Source organism: Diadema antillarum, unplaced genomic scaffold, assembly GCF_040938485.1.
Source record: "Diadema antillarum isolate AM-2024a unplaced genomic scaffold, OU_Dant_1.0 seq00002246_RagTag, whole genome shotgun sequence".
NCBI classification, from domain to species: domain Eukaryota; kingdom Metazoa; phylum Echinodermata; class Echinoidea; order Diadematoida; family Diadematidae; genus Diadema; species Diadema antillarum.
In genome coordinates, this window is record NW_027272875.1 from 91,841 (window position 1) to 103,163 (window position 11,323).

The 11,323-nt window shown below is 37.7% G+C and overlaps 1 protein-coding gene across 1 annotated transcript; it reads left to right on the forward strand.

The window, feature by feature from the left end:
• Nucleotides 1-3,528: 3,528 nt before the first annotated feature.
• On the forward strand, nucleotides 3,529-10,654 carry LOC139714352 (tRNA-specific adenosine deaminase 1-like). Its single transcript, XM_071626061.1, has 5 exons — nucleotides 3,529-3,658; nucleotides 5,686-5,763; nucleotides 7,127-7,181; nucleotides 7,796-7,929; nucleotides 9,774-10,654. The coding sequence occupies exons 1-5, from the start codon at nucleotides 3,529-3,531 to the stop codon at nucleotides 10,652-10,654; spliced, it is 1,278 nt and encodes a 425-aa protein (XP_071482162.1).
• The last annotated feature ends 669 nt before the right edge of the window (nucleotides 10,655-11,323 follow it).

Below are 11,323 nucleotides of genomic sequence, written 5' to 3' on the forward strand. Positions count from 1 at the left end.
ACGTCCATACTTAAATTTCATAATGATCCCGATGAAAGTCATAATAGATGAAATGACTGACGAGGATGGTAATAACAACTAGGGTAATCAATTAGTGTTCATGTTATTTTTTTGAAATAAAATGATAATCCCTCGGTTTCGATAAGCTTATGTATTCTGCTAAGTGTTATTTCCGACCTATTATCAACATAGGCCTATCACCAGCTGGTGTTCGTCCCCATAATGGAACGTGTGATTTAAGTGAGAGACTACAAAATGATTATGAAATAAAACAAAATGAATGGTAAATATTTTAGGAAAAATCGGCATTTAAAGGTCATGAGATTTAAAAGTTTTAATGTCATAATAAGATGACAAAAGTAACCCTCCTCCATAAGTCTGAATTCTCATTAGTTTCTTTATGTCCTTTTTGTCCTTTTTGTCCTTATTCACCTTCATAATCTCCATTTTACATTCTCTTCTATCTAATTCTACCTCCTCCTTTTGTTCTAATTCCTCCTCTTTCGCTCTTTCCCCTGTAGTCATTCCCATCTCGCCTTCTTTCAGTTTCCCATTTGTTTCTAGTAGTATTTGTTTTTTCTCTTCTCTTTTTATTTTTTCTCTCTATATAACTCCGTCTCACAAGCTACCTCTCTGTTCACTATAACACAAGACCAAACTAATTGGAAAGCACAGGGGGAGCACAGTCGTCGTGAAACGATTCCCATTATGACAGATATCATTTAAAATGAAACTCAATAGGGGGTAAGGGTCACTGGCTTCGGACAAGACAACCTCACTTGACCCGCCCTTCCTTCCTCTATCCCCCCGCCCCAATCTGGTTGGATGTATACAGCACTGTAGCAATAATTGCCATTTCTCACATGCATCTTCCATTTAAGGACCTTATAGTAGAAAACCGATGCTTCTTTTACGGGTTCCACATATCGCACCAAATTAGTGCAGTGAAGATCTCAATGTTAGCATGTCACTTTTATAGCCAGAGCATTTTAGTACAATATCAAGAGGCATTATCAATAAAAAAAATGACAAAAGATTCATAGATATTGATATAAATAAAACTTATGGTGTACATATCGCACCTGAAGAGATAGTATAATAGATAGCCTTACTATATATTACTTTGTATTGAAGTTAATAATATGTGTTATGTACACAATAGTATCTTTCCGTGCTTTGTATTTCTTTGTTTGCTAAACGTTAGGCCTGTACTCCGTTTTCTTTGCTGCCTGAGATACAGTCCACTTTATTTTAGTTAATAAGTAGGCCTATTACTTTCCTGTCTATGGATATTCAACTACAGCTTCTGTCTAGCCTGTGCCATTAATTCCATGTTGTATCATTCTGTATTGCATCGTTTTTATTTGTTTTTTCACATTGTTTATGTTGTTAAAATTCAGGTTTATCTGTTAATCTGGTACTCCTTCGCCAGAATTAAGCTCCCTGTGGATACAATTGGGCGTTACTATTTCCCCTTTCTCCCGAACTCAGTTGGAATCACAAGGTGATAAAATCTGGCATTTCCTATTGATGAAGACCTTGAAAAATAGGCCTAGTGACTGATCAAATACCTGAATGTATAGTCTGCCAAAGAACTGCAAAAGAGAGTTAGGCCTTTCTTTTTTATGATTGCCAGGTTGAAAAAAAAAAATGCCTTTCCACCGAACATGCCAAAAGGGGGATTTTTTTTTTCTTCATTTCTATGTACAATGATTTGTACTTGTATAGGCCCTATCAACATATAGCTAAATGCGCTTGACTTTCGTTTAATTTTGTGTCGCAGGCAATATGGGTCAATAAATTGCATGATGTCCATGTAACAGAATTTCGTTTCACGATAATCATTATAAATGTGGTTAAGTATATTGTGTCAATGTGAACTTTGCCCCCTGCTAATAGTGATGCATGTTTGAATCAGAAAGCTTTCATGAATGTGCTGCACTGCAAATAATCATTTTCTTACCTCTATTATCACGGTTATATATCATGGACATCACATTTGTATAACATTTGATGAATTTTCCGGTCTGAAAATTAATTGCAATAGACATCATGCTTAAGCAGTAACCATTGGTGGGATATCGTTTTCTTTTTGAAGTTATTACTGACAGATCTGCTTGGTTTCATTAACTTCTTTGGTGCCAATGAGTCAAATGTGCACAAATTTTGCACACAAACTTACGAAGATGTAATCAATGTGGCATGCAAAGGGTTATTAACGAGGCCTGGATTTATAGTTACACAGTATGTAACAAAAGATGATCCAATCCCGTAGACTGACCCATATAACATGTGAATGGATGTCATGAACTTATGCTGCTATACACTCACCACAGAGTCAGGAAAGAACATAATAATTCATCGGTAACTTCATAGTTATTAAAACGAGCAATGGCTCAAAAATAGCAAGGCAGATAGACAAATATTTCTTTAAACAGAAAATGTAGTTGGAAATGATAGAATAAACAATTATGATTATGGATCAATGAATAAATGAATGATAAACAAGGATTCAATCAACATGTTATGAGTTTGCTGGAAAAAAACAAACAAACATGCAAAATAATGAACAAGATACAAGTAGATGTTATAGATGAGTAAACCTGCATGTATTCCAATGACCTATATTATGCACAGAAAGTCAATTATGGATCTGCGTTTCAATACCATTACTCTTTATTTTCTGGAGTAATTTCGTTGGGAAAATACCCCTAAAATGTGAATATAAGGCTTAAAATTAGAAATTCAGTTTTCTTAAAAAAAAAAAAAATGTTGCCAATGATACCTTGATCAGGTGTGAGTTTCTTCAATTTGTCTCCCTCTACAATTAAATTTGTTGAGATCGCAACTGCCGATCTGTAGATTATTAAACATGTCGGAAAAGGAACCACATGCTTCCGACATGACATGTTTGTTAATTTACAGATCAGCAGTTGCGATCTTGACAAATTTAATTTGTAGAGGGAGACAAATTGAAGAAACTCACACCTGAACCTTCACTCCTCTGACTAATATCTTTCTTTCATTTTATATCTGGATCACTTATGAAGTTAGGATTGTGATAATTCTGCATTCGAAATAAACAAGTTTGTACGATCAATGGACTAAAATGAAAGAGGACATTCTTTTATTATTATTCTTATTCTACCTAATGAATGCAAGCGATGGATGAGGAAAATTAACTACAAATATACAGCATCAAAATAACATAGAAATTGGGTTTCTTGGACCTGAAATGTTGATAAAGAAGTAACTTTTAGCAAGTCTAGGCAATCAAAAACAGTGTTTGATCAATGGCTTTTACCTACGCTCAGCTCGCTCAACTACTAGTACCAAGGAGGTAAAAATGTATTAATATGATACTAGTACTTAATTAGTACTCAGTACTTCATCATGGAGTTTAGTCTCCATGGTATTATTCATGATTCGGTGTCTCCGCCCCAACCTTACATTAGGCCCCACCCCCATACTCAGAGCGCCTTATTCGATAGTGCTTCGCCCTGGTCAAGCGATGGTAAAGTAGGCCCTATGGATTGTTTTAAACATCTCAGTGAGACATGTATGAGTCACTACAACACCGTCTTACCAAAGAAAGGAAAACCAGAGGACAGACGTGAATGGACCCTGCTGGCAGCAATTCTACAATCAAATGCGAAGGGTACATATCACCGAACCAAATGACTTGTGTAAATATGTAGTCCCACCTATTAAAATGGGTGTCAGTACGCATAAGTCACATGTTTCGTAGCTCACAACTAGAGAACTCTGTTCAGCACAGAATGATTTTTGTACAGAGATTTTAGCCTGTTAAGAAGTCAAGCCACCATTGCCTGGACTTTGTTTCTTAACTGGAGGGATGTAGTTGAGCTACATTAATCTTTGAGAATTTCAGGACTCTTTTTATCTTATTTATGTCTGATATTGTTATACTTATGTAGACTCTAATAAATAATAAATATAAAAATTTAGTCAATATTCAAGGTATACTTTGGTGACCCGCACCTCGTCATAGTTAATGTTTGCACATATTTGAATCACTGAAATTCTTTGAAATCCAACTCACATACAGGAAAAATGCCGAAAAATTCCAATGAAATCACAAGTTCACTGATCGATATCGAAAATTTGCTGCTATCGTCAAACGCGAACGATGCGAAAAAATTGCGCGCTAAGGAAGGGGCCCGCAACTCATCACCCGTGCTCCCATAGACAAAGCACATAAAAGACGTGTGCGGGTGACCGTGATGCTCCCATCAGTCCGGGAAACCCGCTCATGAGGACCGCTCCCGCGTACGAGGACTGCCCCGCCTCATGAGGACCGCCCCCACGCCTCATGAGACCCGGGGGGGGGGGGGGGGGGGGGGGGGGGGGGGGCGGGGGAGGGGGGGAACGCCTCATGAGGCCCCCTATTCACTTCTATTCATCTCACATCTGACGTATAAATTGTCGCAACTTTGCACGGTGATTTTTTGTTACACACACATGTCCACGATCCGTGATGAAAAGAAGAAAAAATCCTATCTGTTTTTTTTCTTCAAAAATCGAGTTTTAATCAACCGATGCAGAGCGCCCATTAAAACACAGGTGGGGGCGGTCCTCATGAGGCGGGGCAGTCCTCGTACGCGGGAGCGGTCCTCATGAGCGGGTTTCCCGGACTGCCATAGACATACACGTAAAAGATGCGTGCGGGGACAGTGGTGATACTTATAACACTTATTCCGATTAAATTACAGATTTTCGCGAAAAACTGTTCGGTTTTCACCACAATTTGCTTGGTTGTGGTAGCCCTGTCAAGTTTCAAGCGTACTGAACACAGTCCAGGGCATAAATTTTTGTTTAGTGCGCTTAAAACAATTTTAAGCGGGGTGACGGTATTCGGGCCCCTGACGAGGTGCGGGCACCTCACTATATACCTTTAGTGGTCAAGTCATCGCTGTCACTATGACACTAATTGACAATGACATGTGATGTGTTTGACCGAAAGATCGGTCTGAATCTGGTCGTCGGAGATACGTTCGCGGAGACTGTGTCTGGCTTCACGGTTGTCTGCGGAAGAGAGCTACTTGATAACGTCAATAAAAATAAAAGACTCCGGAGGACAGACGGATCTTTCTGTCTAGTGATGTGTGTACACTGTCACACTCGGTGTCACTGAGCTGAGGCCAAGGGTACTGAGGAGCGAGCTGAGCTAGGCTAGTACGTTTTGAGTAGGTTATTGGACCTACATGTACTTCACATACTTGCACAAGTTTGTTATAATTGTTACTTGACTCTAAAGTGAGTCTTATTTTCTGCAGCTGCCTGCCCTCTGCAGCTCCCCTTCTCTCAGCTCATAAAGTCTCTGAAAGAGTCAGGAGAAATGTAGGTAGGTGATGATCGAAGTGGACAAATGCACAAATACAGCTGATGTATACTTGGGTGATGATCCTGAGGCCGGCCTAGTTAGGCCTAGATAGTCACAGCTGCCCAGTTGACTGTGTCTCTGGAGGACCAATGACTATGTGTTGATTTTAATATGATGACATGGCTGCCTAGGTAGACTAGGAGATTACCAAACTGAAAGCTGATAGTAATTCAAAAACCATAAGACATTAACATCATGCCATTGGCTCCCTGAATATTGTATTGATGCAGAATTGATATTATTAATCTCATCGAAGTTTGGTTTTCTTTACTTGTTTATAGAATCCTCTTCAAAATATACTGTGGTATCCATGGCAACTGGCTCAAAGTGTATTGGTGCTTCAAAGATGAGCAAAGCAGGTTCGTATGTACTTCTTTTAGCTGGATTCTAAGTAGACTGGTAGTTTGCAACTGTTCCTCTGTCAAACACATTACAATTATGTGCATCCATGAAAAAGTCTTGTCTAAATTGCATCATTCCCCTATTTTTGTTTATGTGTGTGTGTGTGTGTGTGTGTGTGTTGGATTTCATTTTGTATTTCTTTTTGTTTTTAAGTAGTACACCATACTGAAGTATAGTGCTGCAGTAAACCTCCCCAATAAATCTTCACTAGGGATGGTTAAAAGCACAGTTGGCTGTATATCTTTAGGAAACTTTTGATTAAAAAAAAAAAAAATCTGAACAACAAAGTCATTGTGAGTGTAAACCAAGTTATAAAATAAGCAGATGATAAAAATCTTAGAAAGAAAGAATATCAAATATGGGATGGTTATGAACATCCATATTTAACGTCTCTTGGCCATTGAACATTTGTGACAGTGCACAACAAAACAAACAAAAATTCGCACACACTGATTTTGTGTAAGGACTGAATATAGGTGAAAAGGGTCAACCGAGCTGATGTTGACTTTTTCATATTTTCTGAAAGAGCAAGTCTTCTTTTACATTATGCTAAAATTTGGGATCATAAAACAGGCAGGAAAGTGCTTTTTAGCCGTTTTTCTGGAACATTATTTGGCAGAATAGTGTGATTAAGTGGAGTCCCGTTTTTATTTCTTAAAAACCTTGTGCACACTCTTCACTTTCAAGTCCTATAACTTTTGAAGGGATAAGGCTACTGCTTTGAAAGTTGGCATTAATCAAGGACAGAATGTGTTGATGAGGCATGACTAATTTCAATTTAATCTGATAATCCCTTCATTGTTGTTACTCTGGTGGTTTACATCCTGTTTTTTGTCCCATTCATTGCGCAGCAAGCACAGATTGGTAAAGATTAAGTGCTTGAATTGACACTGTACTTCAGAGCCTCTTTTCTCAGTTCACACTTTTCCTGAGTGTGTGTCTTCTTTCCAATATTTAGATAGTTTAGGAGAGTCAAATTTGTTTGATTTATACATCATTTTAAAGCTAAAAGTCTGCTCTTTCAGAATATGCTTTTAACTAAAATTTCATGTCTGACGAATTTTTGTTTGTTTTGTGGTGCAGGGTCACATTTTATGCCAAGGTCCTGCTCCCATGAAACAAGTGCAAGTCATGTGAATTTAAATGCTAGACTTTTGATGAGCTTGAATATTGAAAGACTGATGGTGATTGTTTTGTTGTTGTTGTTGTTTTGGCTTTCATTTTGTAAAATGCAACATTTATGCCTCATGATTAATGTACATTCTCTAACAATGTGATATTGGTACTTGTAATCATCTGCTTAATTTTCTAAAATCACAGGTGACATCTTGAATGACAGCCATGCTGAAATTCTGGCCCGAAGGGGATTTCTAAGGTACGTAGCAAGAATTATCATTTCCAATTTCAGTGTTTCATATCAGGGATTTTGTTGTTGTTTTCATTTTGGATGACCATACATAATGGCGGCAAGATAACAAAATGTGGAATATTTTCTTCCTTTTTCCTTATAGACTTATGGAATTTTCTCTTTTTCTAGCAAGGTTCACCATCAGAGCATCTTTAGGCTTCTAGCAATAATTGTATTTGGCACTGAAATAATTTAGATCAATTGCAAAGATTATTCAGTGAATTGTTCAGACAGGTCAGGATTGGTTTATGTTATTGTATTTTCTTATTTTAGATCTTTGCAGGGACTAAAGTAAATCGCTTTGCATTTTAGACTAACAATAATAGATTCAGCAAATTTGATATAGATAATTGTAGTAGTTTATAATAGACATTTTTTTTTTTTCAACCAAAAGGGATGTCATTATTTACTTTTTTTTCTTGTAACCAATATTGTATAACTGTGCTTTTGACCAGTGAACAGGCTGCTTAGCTCACAAAAATGTTGTTCTCTGTTTGTTTGTTTGCTTGTGTGTGTGTTTGTTTGTTTGCTTGTTTGTTTTGTTTTGTTTTTTATCACATCACCATTGTTCCCCTGCACAGATACTTGTATCATCAACTCAAACTTGCCTTCAGTGGTAACCATAGCAAAAGCATCTTTTGCGAGCCGGAAGAAGATGGGCAAGTTTGCATGAAGAGAGGTGTCCAGTTCCACCTCTTCACAAGTCATACACCATGTAAGCTGCAATTCACAATGTCTGTGTTAGGCCTACATAATAATGATGATAGTTGTCAAAATATGGTGGTGATAAAAAGAAAGAAAATGAGGATCGGCTATGCATTTAATTTTCTGTACAGGCAAAAATGCACTCCTGTTGAAACTCTGTGAAGTGTTCAACAACTGATATTTTTCAAGAAATAAAAGTTGATAGGGATTGGCAAACTCAAAAAAAAACTCACAGAATAATGATATGTTGACAAATCAGGGATTTGCCTGTCTGTTTGTGTGTTGTTTTTGTTTTGGTGTGTGTGTTACCCATGATAATACAAGTTCTTGATGAAGCTAAACATTAATTACTTGAATATGAAAGCCCGATCTGTGTGTTCTTGCTGCTAAAGTAACAAAGACTGCTTTTATGTGTATTTATACCTGATATACTGTATGTATAGTGGATAGAATAATTTCTTGTAATGTGCATGTTTGAAGAGGGGTTTGAAAATCTTTGTGTCATTTCTTTTGCAACTTCAGAGAAGGGACACCTTTTTTCCCCCTCAGAGGATATACTATCCTGCAAAACTTGTCATGACAGAACTTGTTTCTTTTCCAGATGAAATTGTCCCTGTTTACATACTTGAAACTACATGTATTTAAAGGACAAGTCCACCTTCATATACATAAGGATTGAGAGAATGCAGCAATATTAGTAGAACACATCAGTGAAAGTTTGAGGAAAATTGGACAATCGGTTCAAAAGTTACGAATATTTTAAGTATCTGCGCAGTCACTGCTGGAAGAGAAGACTACTACAGTGTATGATGTCACATGCGTACAACTATATAATGAAAATAAAAAGAGAATTTCACAAAACTTTACTTTTTGAATAAAGTGCACAGTTCTTCGACTTGCTACTGACGTATGTTAAGGGTAATATTATTCCCCCTGCCTTCTGAAAGAGAGAAGTCGAGTGTTCTTTTGTTATGGGAGAAAAATGGAAATATGTTGAATTTTCTTTATTCTTTCTTTATATCGTTGTACTCATGTGACATTACAAGCTATAGTAGTCTTTTCATCCAGCCGTGACTGAGCAGAAACTTCAAAAATTCATAACTTTTTAACGGATTGTCCGATTTTGCTCAAACTCTCACTGATGTGTTCCACTAATATTGCTGCATTCACTCAACCCACATGTCTATGAAGGTGAACTTGTCCTTTAATGATTTTGCACAAGTAGTGTGGCTGATTTTCACAAGCTTCATATGCATAATATATTATTCACAATCACATATGATATTTCTGTTATTTGGTACAGTGGACTCTCATTGTAATGAAGTCCTTGGGACAGGCAGTTTTCTTTTGTTATTTAACTGAAAAATAAACAATAGAAATACATAGCGTGGACAACGTTGCGGCCCGAATTTTTACTTCGTTGTAACCGGAATTTTGTTATAACCATGTTCGTTATAACGGGAGTGCACTGTATCATAACAGCTCAACATGAGGCTTTTTTTCCTGTTTTTCTTTTTTCCTTATCCAATATCCTGGTGGGTTTCAGACACAATGACATTGTGTCTTTTATATCATAGTACTGTTACCATCAAAGTGGCAGTAATTGCCCACAATTTCCTTGCTTTTTTCCCCTGATATTCCCTGTACCATCTTACTTTGCCATCAAAAGAATAGTTTTTATATGCATTTCATATCATTGATGCTATTAGTCGATATACATCATGTGAACAAGAAAATGTCTTTTTACCGTGATGATTTTTTGTTTTGTATTCTATTGCTTGTTTTTCTCCTGTGTTGTTTAGAATTCAAGAAGCATTTTCAAACTCTGACATTAACTTTTGTCTGTTCTCACAGGTGGAGATGCATCAATTTTTCCTAAGACTGAAGAAGCGTGGAGCCAGAGTGCTGAGAGTGAATCAAGTCAAAGATGTAACACAGGTGGTATTCCATCCCAGCATTCTACTCAGGGGCATAAACGAAGGGCAGATGAGGACCTGCGTGGAGAGTGCTCTTCCAAGTCACAGAGGCTAAAGGTTGAAGCTCAGGAAAGGTCAGAAGCAGTGTCAGACCAGTGTGTTTCATCATGCAATGACGTAAGTGTTGCAGAAAATGCTAGTGAGTCCTCAACACAAAGATATGCACGGTGTTATCATATCAGCCCCTACAAAGAGGGACTAACTTTTGTTAGGAAGACTGCAGATAGCAATCTTGGTGCTGATGGGAAGAGGGTAGACTCTGTAAGTTGTGTGGACCATGAAGGTACTGTTCAAGGTGGACAAATGTGTGCTCCGAATGAAAACCACCCTTCAAACAACCTTTCATCTCCTCCAAACCAAATTGGCACAATTTGTTTGAAGCCAGTCTCTTTGACTCTGCACTCAAATGGTACGGTGTCATGCGCAGAATCACAAATGCTGCCCAGCCTCTTTGCGAATGCAGAAATTGAACCTCACAGTCACTGCAGGAGAGAAAAAGCTTCCAGGACAGATATCTTCAGAACGGGGGCCAAACCAGTGCCCGCTGGTCCCCAGGATCCCCTGGCCCCAGGAGCGGAATACCACACCGTTGGCATCCTGCGTATCAAGCCAGGACGAGGGGACAAGACGATGTCTATGTCATGTAGCGACAAAATTGCACGGTGGAATGTTTTGGGCCTCCAGGGAGCATTACTGTCTCATTTCATCAGAAGTCCGGTGTATCTAGCATCAATCTCCGTTGGCAAGTATGTTGTGTAGTCGCTACGTTTTTGTAACCATGTCATGATCACAATTCGTTCTTAGAATAACTTGTGTCAATTTCACAGTCAGTGCACAATCGGTTGCATTTCTAGCAGTATCTATGCATATTTTTTCCTGATTGTCAAACAGTGAAACTTTGTGCTCATCTTGATTTGTTTCATCTTTTTTTATTTATTTATTCATCTATCTTTTTTTGGGGGGGGGGGGGGAGGGGAAGGGGAGGGAGGGGAAATCTAATTTAAACTAGTTGTGTGGTTCAAAAATTGTAAATTTTCTTCACATTAAAGGTCTCTAGTGTGTGGGTTTCAGAACCAGTTAGAAAGTCACTGTTCCTAAATTACTATCCATTGTATAAGAAATTGAAAAGGTTTAGATGTTGTTGTAAGCAAATGAATCATAAAAGAGGATACCCAGCGGTCAGCCAAAGTTTTAAATTTTGAATGTTTATGTAGAAAATCACTTTGTGTGGCCTATTCTTTTTCTTTTTTTTTTCAAGTTGCACATTCATGTGTATTGACTATGTGTGAGAGATGTTTGAAATCAATTTTGTGTTAAATCAACCTTGCCAGCTTTCTGACCTTAGAGCACATTTTAGGCAATAAAGCTGATTTATGTAATTACCATGCAGCTACTTTCAGATTAGGTACAGGAAATTGTTCATCACTT